At 33.3% G+C, this 14556-nt stretch overlaps 1 protein-coding gene across 1 annotated transcript in view; it reads left to right on the top strand.

The window, feature by feature from the left end:
* LOC114334328 (uncharacterized) overlaps nt 1–13491 on the top strand; it is a 72541-nt gene extending 59050 nt beyond the window's left edge. The window contains exons 10-11 of the mRNA XM_028284364.2: nt 1265–1553; nt 13177–13491. Of these exons, the coding sequence (XP_028140165.1) occupies nt 1265–1553; nt 13177–13442 (555 nt within the window). The 3' untranslated portion in view covers nt 13443–13491. The remainder of the gene's footprint in view (nt 1–1264; nt 1554–13176) is intronic.
* Nucleotides 13492–14556: the final 1065 nt, after the last annotated feature.

The following is a 14556-nucleotide window of genomic DNA, read 5'->3' as shown; positions in this document are numbered from 1 at the left end:
CTCTTGCTTGGGCAGCTTACGGAGCGCTGAGAGACATATTATTTGAGATTAGTATAACGATTAGTTTAAAAACACAAGTGTTTGATCAATGTGTGCTACTGGTAATGACATATGGAGCAGAGACACTGACTCTAACTAAGAAAATAGCGTCGAAAATGTATGTTGCTCAAAGGCGTATGGAAAATCCATGCTGGGCGTAACCCTATGGGATAAAATAAGAAATAGAAGAAAGAGAAGATAAAAAAAGTAGAGGGAGGCCGGCTACACTCAGGCGGATTAGTAAAAACTGGCAACAATCAGCAAAAAACCATGAAGTGTGGAAACAATTTGGGGAGACCTATATCCAGCAGTGGACGTAAATTGGTTGGATGATGATGATGATTAATCTGACGTGAGAATGTCCAGGTTACCTTATGTCTAAGCTTGTGTTCAAAATTGGTGCCAGCTACTGTTATGTTTAGTGTTGCTGTGAAGTTTATCAGTCGTAATCCTTTATCGCTATTGGCTTTGTGTAGGCTATGCTTTCCTATAGTGAGGATAAAAATCGTTTTCGTCTGGGACATCTTCTGTAGCCTGTAGGTTTACTCTAGGTCTTCGAAGAATTGTTCTTTTATTTCTTCTGGTTTGTCATCAGTCGGATGACAGTCCTATACGGTTTAGCTTCTGTTTGGATATTTTCTTATTCTTTCATTCTCATCTTGCATTATTATTTTCCTTTGCTATCCCTAATCTTATTTATAGCTCTAGATAAATTATATGACATTTTGTTCCTCTGTTCCCTCCACTGGTACATCAAGTATTACATAATATACTGATTTTCTGTTCCAACATTAACATTAACTCTAAATTTGTTATTCTTGAATTTATGGGTTCAAATTTTATTACCATTTTGTTTATTTATTCTGGTAGTATGATTCCCACTGTTTTCTGTGCTCTGTGAATATAGTGCATAATATGTCTATCTGTTAGTTTTCAAACTTGCCACATTATTTCTTCTGCTAACGTTGGATATCTTCCGCTAAATAATTTCTAGGTACTTTATTGTCAAGTGTATCCCATATTTTACTAGATACTTATTTTATCTTAAAATAATGAAGCGTCATAATGACCATATTGAAAAATCACATAATTTGAATAGATAACATTAAAATATTCCATAGCAAATATATGGTATCCTTTCCAAAATTTACTAAATTTTTGCAAACATGAACAAAACTATATTTAGCACTGTTGACTTTTCTGTTAATATTTTTATTTGGTGTAGGTGGCTGCATTGGAAACAATAAACGAAAGAAGAATACCTGCAGAAATTTTAAGCGAATTAACAGAATGCAAAATTATAGAGTCTAAGAGAAAGTTTACCAACTTATCAATATCGATAGGAACAGTTTCCACAGGCGCAACATCTGACAAGTTAAAACTCAGTGTCAGTGACGACATTCGTCCCGAAGCTGATGATTACTGGACTTATTTGGCTAATACCTATTTCCATCAGAATGAAAAAACTCAGAAATACTTTATTAAAGGGGAGACTCTTCCAGAACCAATAACGGGTAAGCAATTTGCAGCAACCGGAACTACTGTTTTATTGTCGCAAAACTAGTATAAGCGATATATTATTCGGCGCGCCTTGGCAAAGCGAAAACAAATATATAGTCCGTCCGCTATAACTTTTCTCATGTGGTACGATTCATTTTCAATAAAATTAAGTCAAAACATAAATTGAAATGGAAGTCGATGTGTATATACATTTTGTATACTGTATACTATATACTCAGAGCCGCGTTTAAGTCAATTGACGCCCTAGGCAATTCTCTAGTAGCCGCCCTTTAAGCAAGTAACATTTTTGCGAAAAAAAAAATTGCAAGCAGATTTTTTTATTTAAATAAGAATACATAAAAATTGTCATTCCAGTTCGATCACATCAGATTTCTTTCTTGATTTTTATTTGGAAAAATCATCTTTAATGTAGTCATAATTTATCGCCTTTGTTACGTAACTTTCTATGTACAAAATCGACAAATTGTTAAGAAGTTCTTGCGTCATACTTGATCGGAAATTATTTTCATGACTATTTTCAATCCTTTACATTTTCGAAAATGACCTTTCAGCGGACACGTTGGTTGGCAACTGCGAGGCACAAATAAATGCGCAAAGCAATATCAAAATTAGGGAAAATATCTTTCAATCCACTGTTCTAAATATTTAGATATGTCAATTATTGGTGATTGGTGATTTTATTGTGGTATCCAAATGACCCTTTAAGTGAATGCATTCATGTATGAATGATGTAGGTATCTATTAGTGCAGTCAGTGAGGGTATTTGGCTCCGAATTCCATCCTACTGCATCAATTTACCTGATATTTTCACTGTAAGTAGGGAATAGCTCGAGAAACAAAGTCTACCCTATATCCTATGGCGCTTTTAACTTAGGGGTGCTTCCCACCCGTTCTCGGGGGTGGAATTTTTTTATCAAACTTACACCGGAAGTGACCAGAGAACCTAATTCTAAGCAAAAACTGTTTTATAAATTTTTTTGAAAACTCAATACTTTTTGAGTTATTCGTGGTTAAAAATTTGCCATTTTCATTGAAAAATGACACTTTTCGGTGACTGTTTTTTGGGAATACCATAAAATTTGTGCATCTAACGAAAAAAACTATATAAAACATTTTTGTAGTTTATGAAAAATCAGAGAGATTAATTTTTTCATAAATATTCTAGTTTTAATAAAGAAAGAGATGGTGGGTGAAAAAAGATTTTTTTGGTGCATGCTCAAATCGGTGCATTCAACTTAAAATAACAGAGAAATTGTCGATTTTAGGGGTAACTATAATGCTACGAATACCTTTTGTAGTGCTTGAAAAGACCTTTAAAACGAGAACAGAGTTAAAAAAAAAAGATTTTTTTTTGGTGCATGCTCAAATCGGTGTATTTAACTTAAAATAACAGAGAAATGGTCGATTTTAGACCTTTAAAACGAGATCTTTAAAAAAACGAGAAAATAAAAGACCTTTAAAACGAGAACTGTTAAATGTCAGTTACATTCAAACTAAGCGAGAAATGGTGCAACAAAACTGACTAATGTATTTTAAGGAAAAATGAGTATAAAATAAGAAATAGTATATATAAATATAAAAAAAAAGTATATTTAACCCCTCATCCACCAGAATTTAAATGCATAGTTTTCCTTCTACAATACCTTCTACTGTAGTGTTATTTCTGTATTCAAAAAGTTGAAATGGTTTGGAGTTAAAATGAATGGTTTTTGAAAAGAACAAGATCAAATTATAGAGCACATTTTAAAATTTCCTTAAAAATCTTCCTTTTTCTCAATGTAATTCGAAAGTGATAAGAGATACGTAAAAAAATACCTTACAAAAATGTAGGTTTTCTTTTAGATAACAATTTTATTTTTCTTTCATTACTGTATCTCATTATCATTTTCGAGTTACATAAAGAAAAAGGAAGATTTTTAAAAAAATTTAAAAATGCTCTATGCTCTCTATAATTTGATCTTATTTTTTTCAAAAACCATACATTTTAAACCTCCAACTTGTTGAACATAGAAATAACATTGTAGTAAAAGTATTGTAGAAGCAAAACGATGCATTTAAATCTGGTGGATGAGAGGTTAAAATATACATACTTTGCATTTTATCTTAAAATAAATAATTAGTCATCCTTTTTTGTTGCATCACGTCTTGCTTAGTTTGAATGTAATCGAAATTTAACATTGCGGTCGTTTTAACCCTTAACTACAGACATCCCAATATTATCACGTAACTACAGACTCCCGGTATTTTTTACCGGTCATTATAAAATAGAGTCAAAATATAAAGTTAATAATAAAAAATAAAAACGTTTTGCATTATATGTTTTTATGGAGTCTCTAGATATGGGAAAAATGGTAAAATGAGTGATTTTAATAATATAATACAAGATTTTTGAAGAATAATCTATTAAACCAGAATTTTGGTAACATTTTTGGTCTATTGAAACAAACGGCCATAAATGCTATGGACAAAAATTTAAACTTTTTTTTAACAAATAAACGTAACATAGAATCACAAAGGAAATATAAAATAGCATCCACGAAAATTTTTACATCCATGAAAAAAAATCTGCAAGGGGTAAAATTGTAATAAAATTAAATGGCAATTCCATTTTTGCAAAGTGGTCTCAAAATTTTTATCTTCAAATTTAACCTTCATTGAAGGTCCAGGATGTCTTCCACAGTCCATTTCTTTACTTTTTCCCCAAAAACACAAAAAAATAATGTAAACATTTCAGATTTACAAATATAGTACTCATATAAAAATACTCCCTTAACACAGACATCCGGTAATTTTTACCGGTTAAGATTTTTGATGTGTATTGTCCAAGTAAAAAATACTGTAGAATAGCTTTAAGCCGGTGAAATATGATATTCTTCAAATATAGATGTTAGGTCAAACGTTTAAGAAGCGGCCCTTTGTGAAAGCATCTGTGTTTTTACGGCCAGACCTCCCGCATATCTATTCACAAGTTTCGTGCAAAAGATTAGTTTTAGTTCGGTAGCTAGCAGTGTATTAGTACTGGAGTGTACGTGTGTTAAGTGATACGAGTGTTTTGTTTGCTGTAATTATTTTGAATATTGGTTTAGTATTTCGTTTGGAGAGTGTCAAGTGTTGATTATTGTAATTTAATTAATGTGAATAGTGATGTGGCGCCCGTGGGATAATGTAAATATCGCGTACGATAACGCTGATATTGTAGAAATTGCCAGTGCTAGTGTGAATGTAATTACTAAAAAAAAAGAGATCGTAAAGAAGATTCGAATGCATTTAAATGCAGAAACACAGCAAGTATGTTTGAATGTATACAAAAATCTACGTACGAAATTCGGCTTCGATGAAACACTATTGGCACAAGCCACCTCTGATTTAACAGAAATTCCACTTTCTACTGTATATAAAATAGTTAAAAATGAACCCTATCATCGCAAGAAACGATGTGACTACAAATTTTCAAGACCTTTAAATCCTTCACTTGTAAAACTATTGAAAACCACAATATACGACTGCTACAAAAGCAATGAAATACCTACAATAGAAATAATAAGAAAGAAATTGGAAACAACCGGTCGAAATATGAACGGCTGTGAGAAAACTCTTCAAAATTGGATAAAAAAAATGGGCTTTAAGTTCAAAAAAATAAATAAACGTCAAGCAATTATGGAAAGCCAAAGAATAGTCAACAGACGTAATATGTACCTGAAGAAATTACTAAATATAGGCAAGAAAATAGGAGAATTTATTATTTAGATGAAACTTGGTATGATACCCACGATACAGTAAAGAAAGGATGGACAGATGGTTCAAGCATGTGCATACCAGAAATGCCTGCAAATAAAGGCTCGCGACTAATTATTGTACATTGCGGAGGAAGTGAGGGATGGGTTCCGAATGCTTTAAAATTATGTGGGAAGAAAATGGAAGATTGTAACGTTGACTACCACAAGAATATGGAAGCTGACATTTTTGAAGATTGGTTTGAAAACTCGCTGATCCCAAACTTGGAGAAAAACAGCGTAATAGTGCTTGACAACGCTTCCTATCATTCCCGACAACTCACTAAAATACCAAATACATCTTCAAAGAAAGCTGACCTACAAAATTTTTTAATGGAAAATGATTTGTATTTCGAAGATTTTTACACAAAAAAACAACTTATTGAAGTTCTACACACAAAGCAATTTAGAAAATTATACGCTCTAGAGAGTATTGCCGAAAAGCATGGACACACTATATTGAGACTTCCCCCCTACTTTTGTGTTTTCAATCCTATTGAGTTAATTTGGGGACAATTAAAACCAAGTATAAGGCGTTCAAATAAATTTCCTAAATTTGACAAAAAGGTAATTGAGATCATTAAAAAAGAAGTAGCCAATATTACCAAAGTAGACTGGCAGAAAAGAATCGCCAAAGTGATCAAAGTGGAAGAATATTATAAGAAGATTGGGCACTTCCACATTAATGGTGGAAATAAATTTATTATTGAATTGGGCGATGATAGTGACGAAGAAAATACGGAAGAAGGAGAAAATGAGTTAAGTGTATCAGTATTTTAATTGTTGTGTTGTGTAATTCATTTTCCAAGCATAAGTGTACTAATGAAAAGACTCGGTTAAAAAAATATTTTTAGATTTTGTATTTTTAATAAAAAAAAGAGCGGGGACATGCTTGCATTTTGTGCTGAATTTTAAAGTTTTGAACTGTATACCTAAAGTAATTTTAGATCTAACTGTGTTTTTATAAAGTTCTTTTAGTATCAGTAATTCTAACAATAACAAGATTAAAGCTATTCTACATCAGTTATTAATGCAAGCATGCGGTAAGAGGGAGGTCCCTGTGAGGTTAAATGTTATTAAAAAATTGATAAAATTAATTTTAACACATACAATATTATGTCCTGCTTTAACGCTATTTACCTAAGTATAAATAAATATTTTTAACTACATATTTAATTACCAGAAAACACCAGCTGCCGGCCTAATATTAAAGAAGAACAACCCAAAGAAAGCTACAAATCTTACCTATTACACTATATAGATTGCTTGAACAATACAAATATTTTTTGTACAGTATTTTTGCCGCCCTCTCATAATGTGCCGCCCTAGGCAACTGCCTATATTGCCTAATGGATAAAGCAGCCCTGTATATACTACACACATCGGCGTACGTTTCACTTTCTGTTTTGACTTAATTTGATTGAAAATGAGTCGTACCGCATGGGAAAAGTTATAGCGGACGGACTTTATGCTTCCTGTTTTTATATGACTTCCGGTTAAAAAGTTGTAACCGGAAGTGACATATTATATTCGTAGAAATATGTAGTACATGTCAAATACCAATCGTGTTGAGAAATTGAGCTCAATTTAGTTCATGTTTTGATGTCGTTCTGAAGCTATTTTCTTGTGGCATTTTTATAATTTTAATTTTTACAATGGGAAATAAGCCACAATGTTATTAAAAAATGATTTTTATTAACGTTTCGACGCCCAAATCGGGTGCCGTTGTCAAAATACAAAATACTACTAATACAAACAAAAATGTTGTTGCTTAGTAAAAAAATTCTTCTAATAATTTATTTAATTGGACTCATTTATATCGGCAATTCGGATACATATGATACATTTTAAAGTAGAAGACTTTAAAATGATATTGCCAATATTTATGAGTTGCGTTCCTGGGACGACTTTACTGAAAGATAGTTCATTCGATTACATGAAATCAACCCCAACTCAAGAATATCCGTTACAAAAAAAATTCATAGCATGTGATCTGTCTTTAAAAAGACAACCACATGCAACGTTGACATTAAAATTCTCGCGTTAGAGATCTCATAGTAAATCACGAGGGAAAACCAGGAAAAACCTCGTGATACTATCCCGACATCGTAAGTATTTGGTCTTACATTTAGTTTACTCTCAAAATTAATACCAAATTCTGATTTTACTATAATTTTGTTTAAATTATAAATAGTATCAATAATACATGGATATACAGAGAGAGTCTGTAAAGTGGAATAAATTCAATATCTCAAATACTAATTGTTTTTTTGGAAAATGCTCAGACCCGTCGATTAGTATTTCAAATTGTCCTTTTTGACATTCAATAAAAATGTATACAGGGTGTCCCAATTTAGAGATATGACGTCATCGTCGATTTTCTTAAATGGCAACACTGTCATTTTGATAGCTATTTTGATAGCGTGTGTAAAGTTATACACATCTGAAAAATTTCAAAATTTTATTCCCTACCATTTACAAGATAATAAAAAATAACAAAGTTATGAAGAACAAGAAGTAATCAAATAATAATTGAATTTATTTATTTCAATTAAGCAAATGCTCATAACGTTGCCCATTGACAATTTGACAATAATTGAGGGCAACATTATGAGTTTTTGCTTAATTTATTGAAATAATTAAATTCAATTATTAGTTGATTACTTCTTTTTCATAACTTTGTTATTTTTTATTATCATCTAAATGGTAGAGAATACAAATTTGAAATTTTGCAGTTGTGTATAACTTTACACACCCTATCAAAATAGCTATCAAAATGACAGTCTTGCCATTTAAGAAAATCAACGATGACGTCATATCTCTAAATTGGGACACCCTGTATACATTATTATTATATGTCAAAAAGGACAATTTGATATACTAATCGACGGGTCTGAGCATTTTTCAAAAAAACAGTTAGTATTTTAATTATTGAATATATTCCAAATTACAGATATAACTTTGTTATTTTCTATTATCTTGTAAATGGTAGAGAATAAAAATTTGATATTTTGCAGTTATGTATAACTTTACAAACCCTATCAAATTAGCTATCAAAATGACAGTGTTGCCATTTAAGAAAATCGACGATGACGTCATATCTCTAAATTGGGACACCCTGTATACATTATTATTGAATGTCAAAAAGGACAATTTGAAATACTAATCGACGGGTCTGAGCATTTTCCAAAAAAACAATTAGTATTTGAGATATTGAATGTATTCCACTTTACAGACTCTCTCTGTATAAGTAATACTAAATATAAAATATGTACTAACTCGACTATTGACTTACTAATTGTGGTATTTTCTTTCTATTGACTTCCTCTTTCAGTATGGGTATCCACATCCTACTGCATTCCACCGAGGAATTTGCGACACAATTGGTTTCGTTTAGCATAATTAGAGCCGCTTCTTTGATTTTTCTCTTTTTACTATCTGTTTCTTTCAGGACTATACTTGAATCTCTCCACTGAACTCTATGTTCATTATCCCATGCGTGTTGACATATTTGAGATCTATCAAATTTTCTATTTTTAATATAAGATTGATGTTCACTTATTCTAACGTTTAATGGTCTTGATGTTTCACCTATATAAAACTGTTCGCATTCACAAGGTATTTTATAAATACAATTCTTTGTCCTTTCTTGTTCATTGTTAGGTTTAGTTTTAGATAGAATAGATCTCAATGTGTTGGTTGTTTTGAATGTTGTTGAAATGTTGAATTTATTTCCTATTGTTTTAAGTTTCTCGGATAGTCCTTTTATGTATGGTATTGATATTTTCCTCGTATTATTTCTTGTGAATGTTGTAGGATCCCATTCTATGTTGTTCTGTTCCATTCGATCCAATCTTGACAATTCCTTATTTATAAACGATAAAGGATAATCATTTTTAATAAAACAGATGTTAAGAATTGTTTTTCTTCTAAAAATGAATTTTCGTTAGAACAAGTAATTTTGGCTCTATCATATAAGGATTTTATGATTCCCTTTTTAACGTTGATGTTGTGATTTGATTTGTAATTGAGATATCTGTTGGTATGTGTTGGTTTTCTATACACTTGAGTCTCATATCCAGTATCCTTCTTTGAGACTAAAACATCGAGAAAAGGCAGGGTGTTATTATATTCCTTTTCCATTGTAAATTTTATTGCCTCTTCTTGATCGTTTATAATATTCAGGAATGTATCCAACAATTCTGATCTATGAGGCCATATTGAAAACACATCATCTACATATCTCCACCATACAGTGGGTTTTAAATTTTGTTTAGAAATGATATTAGTTTCGAAATCCTCCATAAATATATTAGCCAATAATGGAGATAAAGAGGAGCCCATTGCTAGACCAAAATTTTGTTTATAAAATTCATTATTTAGTTGAAAATAGGTATTATTAGTACATAATGTCAATAACTCCATTATAGCTGATACATTTAGTTTTGTCCTAGTTGTCATAATCAAAATTTTTAAACATAATCAAAACGAAATTAGAGAATGATTATACATTGACAACTAGGACTTGTCTTTTTAAAGACAGATCACATGCTATGAATTTTTTTGTGACGGATATTCTTGAGTTGGGGTTGATTTCACGTAATAGAATGAACTATCTTTCAGTAAAGTCGTCCCAGGAACGCAACTCATAAATATTGGCAATATCATTTTAAAGTCTTCTACTTTAAAATGTATCATATGTATCTGAATTGCCTATATAAATGAGTCCAATTAAATAAATTATTAGAAGAATTTTTTTACTAGGTAACAACATTTTTGTTTGTATTAGTAGTATTTTGTATTTTGACAACGGCACCCGATTTGGGCGTCGAAACGTTAATAAAAATCATTTTTTAATAACATTGTGGCTTATTTCCCATTGTAAAAATTAAAATGTTTTGATGTCATCTCCGGTTTAAAAGTTATGATCGAAAGTTTGGTAAAAATTACTCAAAATGGCTCAAAATATTAGTGAAATCATATATCAGTCGACGCAAGTTTTACAAAGATTTTAAATTTCGACTTCCTGTTTTACTTCCGGTCATCATTCAATCTTCGCTTGTCCACTGCTGGACATAGATTTCCCTCATAATTTTCCATATCCTGTTTCCATCCTGTGCCTCTCGCATTCAATTCCTATGACAACGTCTTAGGTCATCAGTCCAACGTGTTGGTGGACGACCTCTGCTTCGGTAGGTATCATCTCTTGGCCTCCGTTCCACTATCCGCTTTGTGCATCTGTTATCTGTCATTCTAGCCACGTGACCTACCCAGTTCCATGTCAGTGTTGCTATTCTCTCTACTGAATCAGACATTCCTGATCTTGGTCGTAGCTGACAGTTTAAGATCTTGTCTCGTAGTGAAACGCCCAACATAGCACGCTCCATCACCCTTTGAGACACACGTACCTTTTGCACTGTTCTCCTTGTCATGGTCAACGTTTCCGCTCCGTAAGTCAACACTGGATTTATTTGATTTAGCGTATGACTTAAGTACATCACAGAATATATTTAGATTTATGCATTATACAATGCATCACAAACAGATGTCCAGTTTTTTTATATATTTGATTGCCCTTCGGTTGCCATTACAAAATCTATAGGGTCGCCTGTGTATGCTCTGCGTGGGCAGTCCTGAATAATGTGACTGATCGTCTGTCTTGCAGCGCCGCAGTCACAAGAAGGCGAGAGAAGTTTACCCCATCTGTAGAGAGAGCCGGCGCATCTTCCACAGTTTGTTCGAATTCGATTAATGGCTGCCCAAATCTTACGGGGACGTTCAAATTCGCTAGGTTTTTCTATGATGTCCGGTAGACTATGGTAATGCGGATCTATCTAACTTTCCCAATCCTCTCTACTTCGGATATTTAAGTCAAAGTTGGATTGCTGCAGCGCTTGATCAGATTTTAGAGGGGGTAACCTGGATCGGAGACGGTTTCCAAGAATATCGGGGATGTCGTTGTGGACTAGAAGCTGGCGACTGTCCATTATTTTGTTATATTCTTTAACCAATGCATGTTCGCGGCGTAGGTTGGTTGGTGCTATATTACTAAGGTTAGGTAGCCACATTGTAGGGGTGGGCTTAATAAATTGTGCCTGTTACCATACGCATATCACGGTTTAGTTGGGTGTCGACCAGATGGGTGTGCGTGCTGTTTAGCCACACTGGTTCACAGTATTCTGCCACTGGATATATCAGGCCAAGAGCAGAGGATCTTAAATTTGATGCTGTGGACGCCCATGTAGTGCCGCAGAGTTTCTGTATTATATTGTTGCGTGTTTTCAATTTTGCGCTGTTTTCGTCAGGTGTTCTCTGAATGTGAGCGTTCTGTCTAGAGTAACCCGAAGGTATTTCGGGTATTTATTGTGTTTCAACAGCTTGTTATTAAAATACACTCACAATTCTCTGTTTGCCAGCTTGTTGTTGAGATGAAAAGCTAATACTTTAGTTTTTGTAGTACTTGGTTGTAGTCACCATTTCTTAAGCTATTCGCTGAGGATGGATAAGTCATTCGTGAGAGCGATTTCTGTAGTTTCTAAAGATTTGTGGCTTGTTGCAAGGGTCCAGTCGTCAACATATCCAAACTTTCGAGATTCGGTTTCAGGCATGTCAGCAATATAGAGGCTGAAAAGTAAAGGGGCAAGGACAGAACCCTGTGGAAGGCTATTGTTAAGTTTTATCTGTCTACTCGTCTCCTTTCCCATTATAACCTGGAAGGCTCTGTTTGTCAGCATGTTGTCAATGAGGTTAATTATCTTTCTGCAGGCGATAATACGGGCCAGTTTATATATTAACCCCTGTGTCCAAACAGTATCATATGCTGCTGTTAGATCTATAAATACTGTTGCTGTCTTTTGTTTCTTTTGAAAACTAGCTTCTATAAAAGTTGGTAATGACAGCACTTGGTCCGTACAGCTTCGTTAAGGGCGGAAGCCAGCTTGTTCAATGGAGACATTTTCTAGAATCCTGTGACTAATTCTGTTGATAAGAAGCTTTTCTTATATACCATGCTGAGTAGAGCTATGGGGCGGTAGTTTTCTGGCTTATCGTTTGTTGCCCGGTTTCGGAATTGCAATTATCTTTGTTCGCTTAAGTGAGAAAGGAATGTTACCTGACTGAAGTATATCATTAAAGAACATTGCAAGCAACTGTTTCGTGTATGCACCACTGTGTATCAAGAACTCTGGATGGATACCATCAAACCCAGGAGCTTTACCTGATTTTATTTCTTTCAGCGCATGTGTGATTTCAGAAATAAGTATTCTTGCTGAATATTCGGAGTTCGTTCTGTTCATTTGTTTTAATGCACTTAAGTCTCTTTTCACGTTGGTAGTATGTATTCGATCTCGTGGAGCTCTGGATAGAGATACTATATGAGAGGTAACCTTGTTAGGAGACATTTTAGACTCTCTGGATTCCAGCTGGTTAGCTCCTCCAATTTTCCGCAACAGGGACCATGCCTGCCGGCTTGATTTTTTGAAGTCAAGGTTTTCGACAGTCTTTATCCATTTTTGGCGTCTAGCTGTATCGATGTTGTGTAAAAGCTCATCGGCTATTTCTCGGTCACCACTTTCGAGAAACTTCGTGTATAAGTCTTCACATGTTTCAGTCCATCCGGGCACATATTCTTTGCGATACCCCCTAGGGATGGTTTCCTTGGCAGCTCTTATTACTGCACCCACAAACCTCTCATAATGCTTGCTGGTTGGAGGGACCCAGCTCAAGGTCCGGTCTAGTTGTTCAGAGAACTTCTTCCAGTTTGCTTTTCTAAGATGCTTTTAGATAATTTTGTATTATAGACTTTACTATTTGGATTTTATAATACATACTGTGCTCTTTTCAGAAACGCCTCCCCTACCACCATTGAAACCTAAAGAGTCGTTTCACCTCTTCACTCCGCCAGAAGAAGATTCTGTGGATTCCGCTGATTTCAAATCAGAAGCAATGCAAACCAGTGATATTAGCAGCGACAAATATAAAGCATTTTCGGATGATTTGTTAAAATTAGAATCATTACACGATCACTTACCAGAAGAGTCTGGCGAAGACGATAATACAAAAAGAGAAAAGTCATCGGATATTTTTTATTATGTTGATTATGATTTATAATGTTAATTTTTGTTATTATTTTTAAATAAAACTTTATTCATCCAGTTAACCTATAAGTGGTCGCTTGGCGTACCTTGTAAGGCATTTACAAAACTAAACAAGAACTATCGTCCTTATAGGTTTAGTTTAGAGATGCGTCAAGTCAAACTAGTTTGATTTTATTCAGCAAACTTGACTTGACTTGAAAACCAAACTTTTTTTGTAAAAAAGTTTGACTTGACTTGATTTCGATATCTTTAGGTTTGACTTGAAATCAAACTTCTTCAAACAGTTTGAAGTTTGAATATCATATTGGGCAACGTGTTTATTTACAATTCTCTCTGCTACTTCGCCAATGGCGGATCTATATGATAAAAATAATACATTGATGGTCGAACCGTTTTCTTCTTCTTCTTTTTCTCAAACTCTCATTTTAAGCGATTTTTCAGCGATTCGGTGTTTATTTAAACAAATTTGCATTTTATTATCGTAACATATTAATGGAAAAAACAATGTTTTAATCGAAGTGACTCAAAAATGTGAATGTTAGGCATTATAACAAGTTTTTTAATTTAAAACAAGTTTTTGATCTTTAACAAGATGACGTATGAAAAATCAATACGGACAAAGACAACTTGTGTAGAAAACGTTAAAATACTGTTTTTTACATGCTCCTCCATTCCCAAAATATAAGTTCTTCGATTTGGCTGAAAATTTGCCCACACATAGCCAAAACACAGGACTTTAGGTGGTTTGAAGAATTTATATAGTTTTACAATACAAGAAAAGTTACATGCAATAATATCAGAGTCAAAATTATATATAGTCCAGTCGGGTTAGCATTCGATCTTGCATGCCGAGCTACCCAAGCAAGATTCTATTTTTCTAATCTTTAGGGAGCCGACAGTAGTGTAAATTTAAAATCGCGAATGAATTCCGCCGTTACGTTAGCCGTCATCTTGATTTTAAAGGAGAACCGTTTTTGCTCAATATCTCCGCTATTTTTACCTTTTTGACAAAAAGAGTAAGTAATGAAATTGTGAAAATATGATTTCCTATAATTTCTTTTATTATAATTTTTTTGTGTCGTCAAAAATTTTATCAAAAACTTGTTTTTAATTAAAATAACTTGTTA

Source organism: Diabrotica virgifera, chromosome 5 (genome assembly GCF_917563875.1).
Source record: "Diabrotica virgifera virgifera chromosome 5, PGI_DIABVI_V3a".
NCBI classification, from domain to species: Eukaryota; Metazoa; Arthropoda; class Insecta; order Coleoptera; family Chrysomelidae; genus Diabrotica; species Diabrotica virgifera.
The sequence above is the reverse complement of the archived record's forward strand: the minus strand, read 5'-3'. Positions and strand labels throughout refer to the sequence as shown.